Source organism: Trichechus manatus, unplaced genomic scaffold, assembly GCF_000243295.1.
Source record: "Trichechus manatus latirostris isolate Lorelei unplaced genomic scaffold, TriManLat1.0 scaffold00273, whole genome shotgun sequence".
Classification (NCBI taxonomy): domain Eukaryota; kingdom Metazoa; phylum Chordata; class Mammalia; order Sirenia; family Trichechidae; genus Trichechus; species Trichechus manatus.
The window spans coordinates 844982-864443 of record NW_004444209.1 but is presented as its reverse complement, the minus strand read 5'-3'; the positions used below and the strand labels follow the sequence as shown (position 1 = coordinate 864443).

At 35.4% G+C, this 19462-nt stretch overlaps 1 protein-coding gene across 16 annotated transcripts in view; it reads right to left on the bottom strand.

Annotated features, from left to right (window-relative positions):
* HNRNPC (heterogeneous nuclear ribonucleoprotein C) overlaps window positions 1-19462 on the bottom strand; it is a 64257-nt gene that overhangs the window by 4539 nt on the left and 40256 nt on the right. For 12 of the 16 annotated variants that reach the window (XM_023724963.1, XM_023724962.1, XM_023724972.1 and 9 more), the window contains 3 exons: window positions 17709-17823; window positions 17046-17093; window positions 636-796 (listed from right to left, as the gene is read on the bottom strand). In XM_023724963.1, coding sequence (XP_023580731.1) covers window positions 636-796; window positions 17046-17093; window positions 17709-17823 — 324 coding nt within the window. The remainder of the gene's footprint in view (window positions 1-635; window positions 797-17045; window positions 17094-17708; window positions 17824-19462) is intronic. The other 4 variants (XM_023724974.1, XM_023724975.1, XM_023724976.1 and 1 more) reach the window with 1 other exon arrangement.

Below are 19462 nucleotides of genomic sequence, written 5' to 3'. Positions count from 1 at the left end.
CAACCTTTTGTTTAGGAGCCAAACGATTAACCGTTTGCACCAGTCAAGGACTCCTATAAGAAAAACCAGTTGCCATCACGTCAATTCCTACTCATAGTGACCCCATAGGACAGAGCAGAGCTGCTCCACAGGGTTTCTAAGGAGTGCTAGTGGAGTCGAAATGCCCATCTTTTGGTTAGCAGCCGAACACTTCACCACTGAGTCACCAGGGCTCCAGGGACTCCTATAGGACCTGGTAAAGATCTCAATTCTATTTTAAGGCACCCTTCTGTCATGTTTACTGACTTATATTTTTACCTTACAAGGAACTCAATATAAAAAAGCAAAAATGAAAACAAATCCTTGTACGGAATAAATATATGAATTTGCTTTTTGAACTACACAAAGGAACACTTTTACAATTTAACTTAACAAATGCCTCGACTCTCTAAAGCCCAATGGTTTTCTTCAAATTACCAAGCTCCTAGGGATAGAAGGCAGTCTAGAGTTGGGTCCTCAATCACCATCTCCTCTACATTCATTATTTTGATTATGCAAAACCATTTGCACAAAAACTAAGCATTATAACTGCATTATTAATTTCCCATTTCATCACATAAGAAACACCAGAACCAGAATGCTACAATAATACATACATTTTCCAGACTTGGAAGAAGATCCCCGCTGTCCACTCTTGGAATTGAAGCCACTTTTGCCCCTTCGGGAAGTGTTTCCTGACACACGCTGGCGTTTTGAGGGCACTACAGCCCGAGCAATAGGAGGAGGAGGAGGAACACGTGCAGGGTAGCTGTACATCCTATTGGAGAAAAGGAAAACAGAACTCCTTCACACCAACATTTAAGTCAGCAAGATCTAACAAAAATGGTGACCTTATAAAACAATAAATATCCATTGTCTCTCAATCATTTCTATTTTTGCTAAGTTAACTTCACTCAAAAAGCCAGCAAAACTATCCATTGTTTAATGATACATTTTCAATACTGCAGTACCTTTTCTTCAATAAAATATTACATATACATACATATATCCAATGATATGGCTGGCCTTAAAACAGTGGACATAAAAGGTCCCTCTGTACTAAGGCACAATTAGCAGAGCCGTTACTTTTATTTTTTAAAACAATGAATGACTTTCTCTTTATCTTGTTCATATATATATAATACTACAATAAACAATTCACATGGAGTGAAATACTTCTAAGTTGTAATTAACTAGGTCTGAAAAGAGGTATTCAGTTTTAATCAAATCCCTAATCTTTTCACTCACAGAAGCATACAAAATCATTACTAAGTAATATTAGGTTGAACCATATAAAATAAACAATACTGATCATTATTTACCTATAAAAACATTTCATACAGTTGAAGGAATCATAGCAAAACAGGTTAACTGGGGTTCTAATATAAAATACTATCACTCCTTTTAAAATAAACTCATTGCCCAGCACATATTTAGCAAACAATGATATTTGTTGTTCAACTAACTACTGTTTCTATTAGAAGTCTAAATTCCGAATGTCTTACATTAATACTTAGTATCCTCGTGATAAGGATACAAAGTGATGACCTGGATTTGCCTCTTTTACATTTGTAAACACAAATTCAAAACACAACAAAAAAACACTTCTTATGCTTATGTGGACATCAGTTCTACATTAAGTTTCTGGGTTTTTCATGCTATCATTTTTATATAAGAGCTCATACAATGTAAGAAGAGAAGCAGTGGGAAAAAAAATCCAATCCTAGTTGTGTAGCTTTTTACCAACTCAACCCCAATAGGCTCAGGTATTCTTTTAAAAGTCTATAAAAAAAGATTAGGACAAATACTGTATGATCTCACTTATATAAAAAGACAAGAACAGGCAAATATATACAGACCAAGTTTATCAGTGGTGACCAGGGGCAGGAGGGAGGGGAAAGGGAAGGGTTATCAGTTATCAAATACTGAGTTACAGGGACGGAAAAAATCGCACTGGTGAAGGGTAGGGTTGCACAGCTAATTGCTGTCAATAAGCTGTACACCTGTGAAAAATTGTACTGGCAAAAGCTGTGTGACAGATATATGTACTACAATGACCAAAACAACAACAACAAAAAAGTAGCTGCTGAGGCTGCTTATGCACAACCAAACACCTTACGGGATTTGGTTCCTTGGTTTGCAGGTTTAGGGTCATGGTTTCATGGGTCATCTCTGTTAATTAGTCTAATAATATGTTCAATGCTTCTGTTCTACCTCCTGGTTAGTTGTGCGCCTGGGATCTTAAAAGCTTCCAAGTGACCATTCAAGGCACAACAATTGGTCTCTATTCACCTGGACCAACGAAGAAGGAGAGTCCAGAATAGGAGGAGAAAATAGAATGTGTAGCTAAATTGCCTCCACAAACAACTGCCTCCTTTGCCATGAAACCAGAAGAACTGGATGGTGCTCAGCTACCATCACTGAACGTTTTGATCAAAGATTCTACAGAAGAATCTTGATTGGGGGGCGGGGGGACCGCAGGAATGAGGGGAAGGAAAATGTAGAACAGAATTTCAAATTCTCATGGAATTCAGTCTTTCTGGAGCCATGAAGGCTGGATAAACCTATGAAACTACTGACCCATCCTTTGAAGTCTTCTTAAAACCACACAATATTTTAGCTTAACTAGTAAAGAATGTCTGCCTTGGGCATTATGCTCTTTATTCACAACGGCAACTCGAAAGGATAGGAACCTTAAGGTTTATGTTAATGCGGAAGGAACAACCAGTGAAGGAGGGTAAGAATGGTCGCACAACTCAAAGAATGTAACCAATGTCACTGAACTGTACATGTAGAAATTTGAATTGTTATGTTTTTGCCGTGTATATTCAACAACAGAAAGTAAAATAAATTATTTTTAAAAAAAAAGATTATCACTGCTCTGCCTAAATTCAAAGGTTTTAAGGAACAAATGTGACACATTAACAGCTTTTCAATTTTATAAATCATCGATAACGTGACCAGCCTCTCTTCTATATGTCTAGAAGTGTATAATATAGTCTTGAATTTCTTGGTACTGTAAACACTGACTTTAATAGGTCCTCACATATAATTCTCTCTTAATCTAAAATGTTCCTATCCTATTTTAAGAAATTGATATTTTATCTCTTCATAAGAGTGACTGTAAGAACACTTTCCTAAAAGCTTATAAAAACTGACAAGTTAGGGTACTGACTTACTGAGCTTCATTTTAAGCAATTTTATAAGTGTTAGACCACCTCAGCACATTTCCTCCTTGAAGCACAGTAGTTATTCATTTGCCATTGCCAAAGAGTCAATCGTGGGTAGAAGTTACCAGAGCACTCATACTATGCGGCTTATTTTAAGCTTCAACTAAGAACTTTCAACTTTGAGTTCCAATAAATAAGGAAATGAAAATTTATGATTCAGAAAGCTCTTAGTCCTTCTACAGAAATTTCTTCACAGTTGACATGTATGACTTAGTTAACATATTTGTCAGTTTTAATCTCCTCATGGGAATTAAGACAAAAAACTACTCTAACTTTCTAATTATCACTATCTTTCCATCTACATAAAGCCTTTTGTCTTTGGGCCCCAAATTCTGCAAAGTATGATTCAGAAACTATAAAATATCAGTGTTGAGAAACTAAAATTCTGACAATTTTTGGAGGCAAGTCAGAGTTATTGATACCTTTGGGGCATGAAACAGAGCTCATGTTCCAGTCCAGTTGGTTTTAGAGATCCAACCTTCCTCCCAACCCACTCACTCACTTTCACTGGTACCGATCTCCAACCAAATGAGTTACCATTCCAGATTCCCTACAGTTCACAGCAAAGGAATTTTCTTTTAAGTCACATTACTTCATCTGATCCAGGCAAACAGCCATAAGAAAAATGAAGCAAAAAACAGTTTGCTTTGAATCTGTGGAATGGCCCCATAAATACCTGGGAGTTGAATGTTCCAGTTCTCTGAAGAAAAATGTACTTAAAAAGATCACTTGGTAGTGCTAAAGGGCTCTAAGTTCCACAGAAGTTAACTGCTGCTTAAGCAAAAATGGACCCTCAGATACAAAAAATCCCCCAAGGAAGCTTAAGTGGACCATGCCTTATAAAATTAGTTAAAGTATATGATTGTGAAGACATAAGGAGAGAAGGCAGAAGAGGAGAAAAACCTTACCTACTGTGGTAACCCTCAAGGTCAAAGGAATAGGTAATAGGAAGCTAAGTATGACAGCTTCAAGTACCACCTACAAATTAAATTAACCATTTTACCCATGGGAAAGGTATACAATTAATCACATAAGGCAACAAGAGCTGTTACTGCCCTACTGATCAAGGGTAGGTTTTTTAAGTCTTGATAAAAATCTCATTATTATCTGAGGAACTAACATTAAAACCCCAAGAATATGACTGCACCCTACACCAGAAATTTGGACACTAGGTGTTAGTATAAAATCTAGTCAGAATACTTAGCTGAGAAGACAATGAGTTTCTGTTAATGGTAGTGAAATATAACCAATGTCAATGAACTGTACATACAAAAAACATGGCATTGGCAAACGTTTTATTATATATATTTTTACCACAACAATTTAAAACAAAAATAAGTCTGATCTGTATTAAAGGTAAAGAAAACATCACTTGAAAAAAAATTAAAACTTTCCTACAGACACATTAACTTGCCAATTACTTGAACAGACAGATGAAACAAAGAACTCTATCCCAACCTCCAAGCTAAATAAAACATAGGCATTATAAGGCATTTAATAAAAACACAAGTTTTCAAAAGCAAGCTTCTTAAATTGAAATTCTCTGTCCAAAAGACGTCAGAATTAAAACATGGTGATCTTCCACAATAAATAGTAATATAATTACTACCAGAAAGGAAACTAGAGTTAATCTATTAGTAAATTCTATACTTTCCTGAACACACTTATTTAATATACTATAGCTGGTCTCTAAAAAAATTCGGATAGATTAAAATAATTTGTTTAGGCATATTGTCAAATAGCAAGTAATTCTGGAAACCAACTAATTTTCAAATCTTGCTGCCCGCAACAGTACCATAAATTAAAAAAAAAATAATAGCTACAACATGAAATTTTCCAGGTGACAACAATCTTGTAAAATTAAGGAGTTTTAAGAATAGCTCCCTTCTGCACTGACAAACTATTTTTGAAACACTGAAAGAGTATTATTAATTTTAAAATTACTTTTCGGTACAACATTGTCTTTATCAAAATCTATTTAAATACGCTACTATATAACTTCACTGGTGTTCAGGAGTACTGTTCTGAGCTAATCACGACCAAATCTAGAATACTATGGGCTCATTTCTTACAAACATGCTTTATATTTAGAGAGGAACAAAGAAAAATAGGTACATATCCAAGAATGATGCAAATCAAAAAGAAATGATTTTAAGAATGTGAAGATGAACAAGACCCCAGTGCATAAATAACGGTAAAATGTAGTCTTTGGTATGTATCTAGAGGAAACCATGGATCATGGGAACAATGTGAAACAGCTGCAAAGACTATGCATTCAACTGAAAAGCCCAAAGAGCGGGTTTTTCCATCACAGCTCTAGTAACTACTAAATTTGGCCCTGAAATCCCAAATTGATGACAAATAGATACTTGCCTCAAGCTCTGTAGTCAATGAACTCTACAGATAGAAGCCAGCACAGTAACTCATAACCATGAAAGCTCTGAGTGAATATCTTCTGCCACTGTAATTGTTCTCTTTGGTTCCTAACAATGTGCTCCAACCTAGTCCCCCTAATTAAAATAATGCCTTGGCTATGATTCATGTCTAGCTATACCCCTTATTCAAAAAGCATAATTTCCTTTTCCTAAAAATTACTAGTGGAAGAATACTTTTCTTCTTCATCAACATGTCATCCAGAGCAAACCTTCAGAAAACACCTATTACAAACAATATTCTGTACAATTCTGTGGAATAAGACCTTACAGATTTTGTTGTGTGTGTGGAAAAAGACAAGAACACCTATGCACTGAAACTAAGGGTTATGCTGCATGAGCTAAATATAAAATATCAGTTACTAACACTCATAAATACCACAATTTTAATAATTTCAAGAAACATGGTCCTCACTAATTGGTATCTTTGAACATTATAACATATATTTTTGGATATTTCTTTCCCTAAGTTTCTGTGAAACCTTATTTACCTTATTTGAATGATTTAGATATTGAAAAAAAGAAAAGAAAAGAAAAAAAACACTCAACAAAGACTAGCAAGAATTTTTCACTGGACTATACAGTTCTTACAAGCCCTTCAAGACTTTGACCACATTCTTCTAACGTGGTAAATAACAAAGAAAACGAGTTCAAATATATTAGTAAAGATTATGTTAAAAACAACAACAACAAAACAAACTCATTGCTGTTGAGTCAATTCCGACTCACAGAGACCCCATAGGGCAGAGTAGAACTACCCCATAAGGCAGAGTAGAACTGCCCCATTGGGTTTCCAAGGAACGCCTGGTGGATTGGATCTGCCGATCTTTTGGTTAGCAGCCGAACTCTTAACCACTATGTTACCAGGATTTCCAATACTACGTAAAGTTAATTTAAATATACAGAAAAACTTTTTTAAAAAGAAAACGCGCAGATGCAGAATATTTGATATGCAATTAGAAACCAAATTTTTTAGTTCATTTTAATGTAACTGGTAGTATTGTATATTAATACAATGGTTTGTAATAACCAACAGGTGCTACTTTGTGACACACATCAAAACATTATTATTAAAGATGTTTCAGTGCATCTGGAGATGTTTCTTTAATGCTTTTTATGCATAAAAAGGTACAATTTATACTAAGACAAACATCTGATTAACTGACATTAGATATGAACCATACCTAAACTGTTCCAACTTACATACAAATTCGACTTAAAGACAGGCTTATTAATCTGGGGATTGCCTGTATGTTATTTTAAATCTCAAAGCTTTATTTTACAAGAAGGCTGGTTCATTTTGCTTTAAATTATGTAAGAAAAACTCAATTGCTAATTAACTACAATGTAACATGTCTAATACAGGTTTTCATTAAAATGTAAATATGAAGCTATGTTACAATATCGAAAACTGACCCAAACCAAAAACCTCATTTTTGTGACCTAGGTTAAAATTCTTGCTTTTGCACTAAAAATAAACCAACTAGCTAGTTCTTTATCTCTTTTGTTTTGTTTCTATATTAAAAGAAGAGAAGATTTCTAAACGCTATTTGCAAGTACTCTACCACAAACATACTGCCTCTGTGAACCTGGGGGACGCTAACTGGATATACTGTATTTTTTACTAAAATAATTAATGTGTTATATGCTTCTGCCAACCAACCAACCCCTCACACATTATTTTCCTAGGCATGCTATGCATGTTACATGTGTGGACACATTATTTATGTGGGGGCACTATTTGCAAACTAATACAGTAAATAGAACTTTAACACCAGTTTTATTACTAACACAGTTCATAGACGCAGCACAAATTATCAAGGTAAAGTTGCACAGTTACACCTTATATTCCTTAACTTTCTTTGCTTTGTCATTACCCAATGGTCCATTATGGATAGATTAAAGATAATGTCGTCTGTGTATCAGTCAAAAATAAAAACAGCAAACACTGCTCATAAAGAGAAATGAATACACCAGTAGGCTCATCTGACAGTCAAAACTGTACAGGCTCACTTAATACACAAAAGCACTCAGAACTATTAATTATAAAAGGAAAAATAATTTATTTTTAAAAAAAGGAAACTGATTATGACCACCTCTAACAGTTGAAGACTTTCCCCTAAAGAACACTGATCCAGGTTGGGAACACTGAATGCATCCCTACTATTAAAAAAAAAAGTAATCAATAGCCCCTATACATATATAGAACTGATGATAACTTTCTATCAGAAAAAAATAAACTCGTTTTTCACAAGCTCAAAATGTAATTGCACAGTCACTTGTATTACAAAACACTTTACTTCTACATTAAATGTACATTCATTTTAAGATGTATCCAATTCTATAAATTTTAAAATACGAACCAATCAGTTGTAAAATTAAGAAAACATAGCGATTTATATTGATAGATTCATTGGGAAGCCACATTACACATGTTCCATGATAATTGGAAAATTCACCTGAAAACCTTCTAAGTCGAAAATATGCAGGTTGCTTTGGGAACTGGATTGATTCTTAATTCAGAAACAGGACTGGATCCAAAATTGTTTTAAGAAAAAAAAAAAAAAAATCCCTGGTTTTGCTTTTCTGTATAAAGTGTATAAAAAGCCTTCTATCCAGGTGATAATATTTTTATTTATGAAGAATACCAGTTACAGCCCATACATTACTAACATATAAGCCCATTCATTTCTATATTCTCATTTTATCTAGCCAGATGAGAATACACTTCTCCCCTTTCCCCACTCTTTACAAGTTGCAGTGCCCCAGGGATCTCTTTTCTATCTATTTATCCAGTCTAATGGTTTTACCACCTATGAACAGATGACTTCCCTGGACCTATATAAACAACTGCCTACTTAACATCTGTGTACATGTTAATAAGAAGCTTAAATCTGCTATGTCCCCAACTGATCTGACAGTCACCCCTCATCCTAATTCCTTCTGTGTTCTTCCTCCATCTCTGTTAATGTAAATTCCAATGTCCTACTTGTTCAAGTCAAAAACTTTCGTTAACATCTTTGATTCCTCTCTCAGCTCTGACTCTCAACAGTAGGTAAGCAAATCTGTCAGCATTAACTTCAAAATCCAACTACTTCTCACCCATTGCCACCTCCCTGGTCCAGCCCAAAATGACTGGTTGCCTGGGTTATTCCACAGCCATTTATTATCTATTCTCAAAGCAATCAGAAAGATTGTGTTAAAATGAGATTCTCTCACTCCTGGGTTCAAAACCCTCCAGTGGCTTTCTATCTCAATCAAAGTTAAAAGCTAAAGACCAACAATGTCTTAACATGCTCTATAAGATGTGTGTTCAACCCATCCTTCTGTGAGGCCATCTCTTTTTCTCCCTTAGATTATGCTGCTCCAGACCAACTGGCCTACCTGTTGTTCCTTACATGCAATAAGAAACTTCTCATTTCAGGGCCACTGCACTTCTATTTAATATTTCTGCCTGTCAAGCTCTCCCCACAGACATGCTCAAAGCCACTCTCTTAGTTCTACCAGATCTTGACACAAAAGTCACCTACTCCTCATCAACACTGAAACACTTTTGTTCTAAGACAAACTACAGACTGGGAGAAAAGATTTGCAAACTACATACACAACAAGGATTATTATTAGATTATATAAATAACTCTCAAAACTCAACAGTAAAAAACAAAAACACAAATACAAAATGGGCAAAAAACATTAACAGATATTCAAAGAGGATATATAGATGACAAATACGTACATGAAAGTATGTTCCATCATTAGCCACAGGGAAATGTAAATTAAAATCACTCCTATTACAATGGCTAAAATAAAAAAGTGACAGCACCAAATCCTGACAAGAATGCAGAAAAACTGGATCACTCATACGTTGCTGGTAGGAATGTAAAACAATACGACCACTCTAGAAAACAGTCTGGCAGTTTCTTAAAAAACTAAACATGCAACTCCTCTCCCACTGAGTCCATTCTCACTCATAGTGACCCTATAGGACAGAGTGGAATAGCCCCATAGTGTTTTTTCCCCCCAGTATCAAGTAGTGTTTATTTGAAGAAAAGTTTGGTTTAACATTTGAAAATCAATTAATGCAATTTACTGCATTAACAGAATAAAAAAAAAAAAGAAGGTAAGATCATTTCATTAGAGGCAGAAAAACCATTTGATAAAATTTTATCTCCATTTAATGTAACACTTATTCTGCTATTGTTAGCTGCTGTCAAGTTTGTCCCTGCAACCCCCTGTGTTAACAGCAGAATGGCCCCACAGGGTTTTCTTGGCTGTCATCTTTTTTTCCCCCGTTTTTATTGTTGTGCTTTAAGTGAAAGCTCACAATCTGAGCTAGTCTCCCATACAAAAATTTATACATACATTGTTATGTGACCATAACTGCTCTCCCTATACTGTGACAGCACACTCCTCCTTTGCCACCTTAGACTTCCTGTGTCCATTCAACCACCTTCTGACCCTCTCTGCCTTCTCATCTCGCCTCTGGACAGGAACTGCCAATTCAGTCTCATGTATCTACTTGAGCTAAGAAGCACACTCTTCATGAGTATCATTTTATGTCCCATAGTCCAGTCTAATCTTTGTCTGAAGAGTTGGCCTCAGGAATGGTTTTAGTTTTGGGCTAACAGAAAGTCCGGGGACCATGTCTGCCGGGGTCCCTCCAGTCTCAATCAAACCACTAAGTCTGGTCTTTTTACTAGAATTTGAGTTCTGCACTCTATTTTTCTCCTGCTCCATCAGTGACTCTCTATTGTGTTCCCTGTCAGGGCAGTCACTGGTGGTAGCTGGGCACCATCTAGTTCTTCTGGTCTCAGGCTGATGAAGTCTCCAATTTATGCGGCCCTTTCTGTCTGACGGGCTAATACTTTCCTTGTGACCTCACAGGACTTTTAAGGCTGTAATCTTTACAGAAGCAGACTGCCACATCTTTCTCCCACGGAACAGCTGGTGGGTTCAACCTGTCCAAGCTTTTAGTTAGCAGGTAAGCACTTTAACCACTGCACTACCAGGGCTCCTTAAACACGCAACTATCATACAACAATTGCACTCCTAAGCTTTTATTCCATGTGAAGTAAAAACAATGCTCACACAAAAATCTGTGCATGAATTTTCATAGCAGCTTTATTTGTAATAGCTAAAAACTGGAATCAGCCCAGATGTCCTTCAACAGATGAGTGGTTAAACAAACTGTGATACATATATACTATGGAACAGTACCCAGCAATAAAAATGAACAAACTATTGATACGCAGTAACAACATGGATGAATAGCCAAGAAATTATGTTGAGCAAAAAAAAGTCAATTCTAAAAGATTACATGCTCTTTGGGTGGTTAGGTAACATTTTTGAAATGACAAAATTTTAGAAATGAAGGACAATTTAGTGGTTGCCAAGGGTTAGGGATTACGATTGAGGGGAATGGGCAGAAATAAAGTGGGATGGTTATAAAATTGCAATACAGGAGATCCTGTGGTGTTAGAACAGCTAAGTATCTTGACTGTGATGGTGAATACATGAACCTACACAAGCGATAAAACTGTGTAACTTAAAGCACACACACATCTACAGGTAAACTTAAAACTCTGGATATCGGAGTAAGATCTATGGATTGTATCAATTTCAATATCCTGGTTGTGATATTATAGTTTTGCAAAATGTTACCATTATGGAAACTAGGCAAAGTATACAAGGGCTCTCCATTATTTCTTACAACTGTATGGGAATCTACAATTATCTCACAAAGCACCTATCAACAACAGGTAACAAATCGAAACCTAGCCCTACAGCTGGAAAACGAAAGGGACTGCTCTTCCCATTTTCTAGCTTGATAAAAACTACTGGAGATAAAATCTAACAAAATTAAGTTGAATGTAAGAATATACCAAAAAACTTAATCATTTTTCAAGCTATTTATTACAAAATAAAAATCAAATCTAGTGCCTATAATGAATGTAATCTGGGACTGCTATCATTTCATGCTTGTGGTAAGAATATTACAAACAAATTTCCACAAATGAATTTCTCCTGCTACTACTATACATTCCGTGCCCTAGAGATCTGCTCCCTGCTGAACTCCACTAATTTCATTGCGATAGCACATTTATCACTGCAAGGTAACAAGTCAAATTCTGTGTTTCTTGTTCCTGGGATTACAGTTCTTAAGAAAGTATAAAAGTATATGTAGTCTATCTTATTTACCAAAAGGGCAGTTTATCTTCTCTTTGCCTGCAAGATAACATTAGTTTCCTGGATATGCTCATTATTTGTCAGCTTTGTGCTAAAACTGCAATGTGGGTTCTCTAATTCCTACCTAAGGAGCAGGCTTCACAGTAATTACGATTCTGATACTGAACACTAGAGACTCATTTGACACAGTTAAGACTAACTTTGTAGCATTCTAGACCTGTTGGTTCCCACTTACACAAAGAACTGCTCCATAGGGTTTTCCAGGCTGTGACCTCTTGGACCACCAGGCCTGTCGTCCAAGGTGCCTCTGGGTATATTCAAACCACCGACCATTTATTTGGCTAGTAGTACATGTAAGTATCTTTGGGGGTCTAGCACTATTCCTGGTAGGCCCCTTGGAATACTCAAAATCTAAAATTCTATAAGAACAAGATGGGATACAGCACCATCTTACACTAAAAACTCTTCCAAATCAGGGCAATCTTTTATGGTTTCAGGTAACAGTTCTTAACTTTTCTTCCTATCCCATGACTGAAAATCTGTAACCTTACTGCACGCAGCGCAGGGTACAACATTAAAGCTACAGAATCTAACCCTCTATTGTCTCCTTCTCAGAAGACAGCATAATAGAATACAAGTGACTCAGATAAGTTTCAAATTTTGATTATCCTCCAGTTTTAAAAGTAAGGAATAGATAATCTTTGGGATTTCATCACTAACACCAATGAATACCCAAGTAAGAATACAAATCTCTTAAATTTTCATAAAACATCAACGTTAAATCACCTACTTCCTGATAAATAAAATATGTTTGTCCTTACAGAAGACCCAATGCCTAAATTCCTATCGTTCCTGGCAAAAGCCATGATAATGCTTCAAGTGCATGACACACCTCTATGAATCATTCTGGTCTACTCTTCCATCCTCTATACACACAGCAAAGAAAAGAATGAAATAAGAAAACAGAACCTAAGCCTTATCAAGCCTTCAGAGCTATCCACCAATTCACAGGAAATACAAATGGCAGAGCAACATGCTAAATGACACAAAATGCAATCAGCAAAATCAAGTCTGTGGAAAATCGACTAGATAATATATAGTAATTATATGAACTATTTTAGTTATAAATGGTATTGTTATGTTTATAAAAGCACTTTTTACAGATATATACTGAAATAATTCAAGGAAATGCTTCAAAATAATCAGGAGTGACTTGTGTGAAGTATCTAGAACTGACAAACGCATAGAGATAAAAGTTTATTAGTGGTTACCAGGTGCTGGGGTGGGGAGGGGGAAATGGGATATTACTGCTTAAGCGGTACCTAGTTTCTGTTTGGGGGTGATTAAAACTTTTGGAATGGATAACACAACATGGTGAATGTAATTAACATCACTTCACTGTATACTTAAAAATGGTTACAAGAGCAACCTTTTTGATATATATCCATAATTTAAAAAAAACCAGGGAGAGGGAATAGATAAAACAGTGGCCATGGGTTGATTAATTATTGAAGCTGGGTGATGAACAGAGATTCATTATACCATTCTCTTTTACATATATTTGAAATGTTCCATGACTTAAAAAAAAAAAAAAAAAGTTGAAATAAAAACGATTTCTAGAAAACAAAGGCCAACCATTCTTCATTTTACTATGCATTACTTGGAAGACTTGTCACACATACATAAAGAGTCCTGGGATATACCACAGATGGTATTTGCGGGGGTGGAGATACCCACGATTCCTTTCATTTAGGTAATTATTTAGCGTCAACAAAATACGCAGTAGTAATACTGTACGTCAGTGTTAACAGGGTTAATAAAATACTAATTCAGAAGTGGAATTTTTAGAACGTAAGGAATCCGTGGAAACTTTGATAATAAAAAACAAATATCGGGCACTAAAAAGATGGGCAAACCTTTGATTGTAAACACTACAATAATATTTTTCAGCCATTTACAATGCAATTTCATATCTCTCATGTTCATTAGTATTCTTAGCAACCTGAAGAGCAGGCATATTATTCACATTTTAGAGATGAGGGAGATTACATTATTTAATGGTTTAGATCATAACCTACTCTAAATGACACGTTTTTGGATTCCTCAGTCAATTCCTCTTTTCTCTGCTCCATAGCAACTATCCCCCTACCACAGTATAACAACATGTAGAACTTAAAAGTCCCGGAAACCTGGACAGTAAAGAAATGACCTAAAAAGATACCAAATTTATATCTGAAACATTCTGTGAATTTCACCTTAAGGGTGTGCTTATACAGTAGGCACAGATTTAACCCCATTTAAATAGGAAGATCCAAAGCTTTCGGCATATCTCGGAGCCAGTTTCCCATCTTATTTTATTAAGTAACCTAACACAGTTGATCCAGATCACCAGGTTACTCATTAGGATAATAACAAAAATTTGAACCTTGCCTATAAACAATCTTCAGGATGACTTTTGGGGGAAAAGTAATACCATTTTCCTGACTAGTTTTTCCACCCTCTACCAGCTCCTACCTAAGGAAGTGTATTTCCGAAACCAGTAAATCTAATGGATTTGCTACTTTCCAACTTAATAAAACATTCTATCAGTGTCATACACATCTATCATATAACCCATGAAGTGAATTCCTCAACTCAACTTGAGGCAGTTAATTCCCCAGCATGTGCTCATCTTCTGAAATCCTTGATAAAATAAACGCTGTTCATTGCTACTACGTGGTTGTTGCTCCACTAGTCATTAGGGACCTTTTCCTATTGACTGAGATTAGAATGGAAGGGTAAAGATTCCTTTTCACTGACACTCGACATGCCAAACTAACTGTGAGGCCAACCGTTGTGTGTCTACCATTTTTAGAACCAAACAGCAGCAGTAAGAAATGTGAAGTTATTTCTGCAAACATACAAACATCACCATTCCGCGCTGTCTGTATCCCCTCTTTTCAACCAAAGCCTTCCAAATCTCTCACTTAGAACAAATTTTTCTCAAACTTTCTTATTTACAATGAGATGATAGGAGTGATCAAAAATTTCTCTGCTTCTTATGGGTGATGATTACACAATATGATTAATGTAGTTGATACTACTAAATTGTACACCTGAAAAATGCTGAATTGGCAAACACTGTGTTATATATTTTGTCTGCCTCATCAAAAAGAAAAGACTTACCATAAAACTTGAGAAGACTATTCTCATTAAGAGGGAAGAAACTGTACACTGGTAAATTTTCAATACACTGATAAATTAACAAGAATTTCTTACCCTAAAAGTCCACGATTCCCCAGAAATCATATCAAAAAAGTAAGGTGTATCAGAAGTTTTCTGAAAGGAGTACTAACAAAGAAATAGTATAGTATAAGAATCACAGAAAGAGAACTACTCCTAACTCTTTATAAGGATTCTCAACTCTGACTACACTTTAGAATCTCTTAGGGAACTTTAAAAAATATATACCAATATGTAAGAGTCTACCTAGACTAGCTGTTTAAGAATCCCTCCAAGTACGACAGGGTATTAAGTATCATTAAAACGTGGTCAAGTGATTCCTACGGGCAGAAAGAGTACAAAGTGCAGCTGCTTCACACAAACCTACTGGGTTTCAGTGCCTTCAAGTCACTCAACCAGTGACGAGGTTTTTCAGTGGCAAAGTGATGTCCAGATCTGTTCTTTCAACTTGGAAAACAATTTTTTTTTTTTAAATTTTAAATTTCTAAGTACAAAAACCATGCCATTTTCAAAACATGTGTTCAAACATAAGCAACCATAAAAATCTCAACAAACCACTAGGGACAAATGAAATATTCATTTTAATAACATATTAAGCAAATAATCTTAATATGGCGTTCAAGGCACTTTACATACAATGTAGATCCAAACTATCTTTCCAGTCTTATTCTACTGTCCTTTTAATGACTATTTCTCAAACACATTAGTGTACTTTTTGCTCACTTGAATCTCTTTCCTAATCGATGAACTCAGTTCGAATGTTTATCTTCTGTGAAGCATTCTTTAATAACTTAAACAAGCTACTGATTTTACTCCAAAAGCAGAGACTGATGTTCGAATTGGATAACATAAAAATACTAATCATAGGAATACTGGCTCTCCAAGATGAAAGAAAGCAAACAAAAAATAAATACTGACTGCTTATCAAGTCTAACATGAGTATGGTCAATAAATTTCTATATACTGTGTAATTTAAAAAGTGGCAAACCAGAGAAAATGTTTACATAATGTTAATGAAGACTACTGTTATCAGAATGCATACAAATGTCATTAACATTTTTTAGCATATCATTCCTGTCCCCAGTAAAGGATTCTCCACCATCAGATCTAAATCAATCAATCAAAGCCATCTATCCCCCACTCCTATCCATTCATCTTCCAATTTTACTTCTCATGACTCTTTAAGCACTAAGGCTGCTCTGAAGGCATAGGAAGAAATGATAATCATTTATTTCAACGTCCCTGCCTTATAAAATTATACCATCACCACTCCCCAACCTACAATACAGATCTTAACCTTTAATAAAGGAATTTATATTGATAATTCATTACATATTGCTTTCTGTACTCAATTTTGTGTGTATTAGTTCGTTTGCTTAAAGGAAGATATACGATTTTTAAAGGATCATCTGTTAAGAGTTTTTCTGTATTCCCCAAATACAAATTTACAACAGCAGAAGGGAAAAAAGAAAAAGAACAAAACATGCCAAACAAGCATGTGAATATTCCCCAAGCCAAGTAGCAAGTACACAATAGAAAAATAATGAAGAGAACACAGAATACTATTGAGTTCTATTTTCACCATTAGACAAACCAGACAGTCCTTACTTTTATTTGGTATACAAGTTAAAACTGAAACGAAACTGACTTGTCTCAAGAATGGGAAGTAAAAGCCACAGCCTAGAAAAAACAGACAGCTTCATACGCCCTGACAATATATTAACTGATTGTTTGAAATCAACAGAAATGTCAGCCTATCTAGTCCACCTGTGATGGTTTGCGGGGAGGTACTTTTTGCTTTGGCAAAAAGGGGAGAGACTTTGTTTAAAAAACATGTTTACTGTTCATTACTGTGAAAAGGAAAGTTCATTACTACAAAATAGAAGAACAAAATGGTTCTTATTCTTACTACATGGCTTTTTACCAAAATACAGAAAATAAAATTCCTTCAACATACCTGTCATAATAATCCCGTTGAAAGTCATAGTCCAAGTCAAAAGAAGAGCTGAAAAAATAAATATCAAAGAGGATTAATTTTGGAGCTGTTGATATAAATTCAAAACAGCAGATGGGAAAAAAAAACTATGCCAAAAAACCACAACAAATAGATCAAACCAAGATAAGCATGGACTATTCCCCAAACAATAAATCACAGTCTCAAATTCTTTTCCTCAATAGGATTCATCTTAGGCCACTGGGCGTGCAGTGGCCAAACTGATAATTCACATGAAAGTTTGCTAGAATTTCAACACATAATATAACAGGTAAAAGAATAAGAACACTGAAAAACACAATAGTCAACTAAGCATTGTTATACCACCTTCTTCCCTGTTCTTACTCCCCAGCTTCTTAGAATGTAAAATAACCCCTCTTGAAGGACTTCAATTTATGCTATGAACAGCAAACTATGCTTTAACAGCAAAAATCTCAGAGAATTCTAGTAATTCTCTGTGATACAGGGGTTAACAAGGAAGCATATTAACACTTACAAAATTAATAAAGCATTACTTTTACAAAAATTAATCAGAAACCACATTTAACCCTCCCCACATCCAGAAAACAGATAGAGAAGTTGCCCATTGATGGACACAATGCAGTTATAAATAATAAAGTTCCGGACCTGAGTAGAGGGGACGGAGAAGGGTGTTCTGGTACTGACCCGTACATCTCCGCTGCAGATCGTTTCACACCTGCTTTTCCTCGGTTCACTTTTGGCTCTGCAGCCAGATTAATATCTGGAAAAACGAAAATAAAAACACAAAATTTAATGACAAGTCTTCTTGCAGGAAAAAAAAATTCTAATGTTAACAGCTTTTAAAACGGTACAAAGTCAAAAATGAACTAAGGGCTAACAACAGATCTACTTGTCTCTTCTCAAATAAAAAAGGCTTAAGAATTTTACAAGGCTAGTTCATCGTCCCTTTTTTTTGGGTACTGTATTCTTTATCAAAAACTGTTTAGTAAAAATATTGTTAGGTTTCTCTTTCAACTCTCAAAAGGCAGGGCACTCACTCTGCTCACTCAGCTTGCCTATTTTTCCTATCACAGGAGAAAAGTACTGATTAGTAATAGTGGTTGCCTTTCCAGGAAAGGTTCTGTGAACATAATTTTTAAATTGAACACCTACTCCAGAGCAGCCAGCTACTTACCCTGTCACCTAACCTACTGTCGTCAAGTTGATTCTGACTCATAGTGACCCCGCAGGACCGAGAACTGCCCTACAGGGTTTCCAAGGAGCGTCTGGTGGATTCTAACTGCTAACCTTTTGGTTAGCAGCCGTAGCACTTAACCACTGGGCCACCAGGGCTCCCCCGTCACCTACCACCTACCAAAAAAGTGTTCATATTCTTCTTGTCCTCTAACAAAAAAGCCCATCAACTTGCGGTTGGTTCTCCAAAATCTCAATACACCAAATGACCAACTGAAAAACAGATTGAGTATTGCCTATCTGCTGAACACTATTACATGAATGAATAACCTTAAGAGTCATTTGTTCAAAAAACTCATTTCTAAGTTATCTGAAGTTTATCCCAACTTTGCTTTTACAGTTTAGACTTTGGAAGCATGTAAACTTCTATGAAATTAAAAACAGAATTAAATTTTTGAAAAAATCCATAAAATGTAAAACCAAAATTAAACAACAGAACCAAACTATATTTCAAGTTGATTACATTACCTTATAAAAGAATTATTTCCTGTGACTCTAAGCTACAGTATTTAGACTCAATATTCACAGTGAGACATATACCAAGAATAAAAATAGCCTATCTAACATAGCATTCAGTAATCGTGATTTTGGTGAAAATATTACTATAGTTATCCTGAACTGTCACACAAAGTATGTATAAAACGAAAAGTTACATAAAAACCCAGTAATCTTGAGTTTAATTTAAAATTATCAGTATAACTCATACACTGTTTTCTTAAAAGAAAATGTAACCAATGTCACTGAATAGTATGTACACAAACTGTTAAATGGGAACCTAATTTGCTGTGTTAACTTTTACCAAAAATATAATTAAAAAAAGATCCTTCCTATTCTGCCCACTAACACTGGCCAGAAGCAATTAAAATTCAATAGCCATGAAACTCCTAATGCCCAGATTTATGGTTTCTAAATATTCCCACTAAAAGGGAAAAGGGCTCTTAGGAAAAACAGGCAAATTCCAGGTTTAGATTAAGATAAATGTACCAGATAACCTGGATATCTTGTGGTTCCAGAAAGCAATGCAAAGTTACAAGGGTTAGGTCTCAAGGACACAGGAAGATGATCCATGGGCCAAAGATGAAAGTATTTTGAGCTCCAGAAAGTGATTTGCAATCAATTTAAACTACATGAACTCTAAAAATTAAGAACTTTTATACATCAAAGGA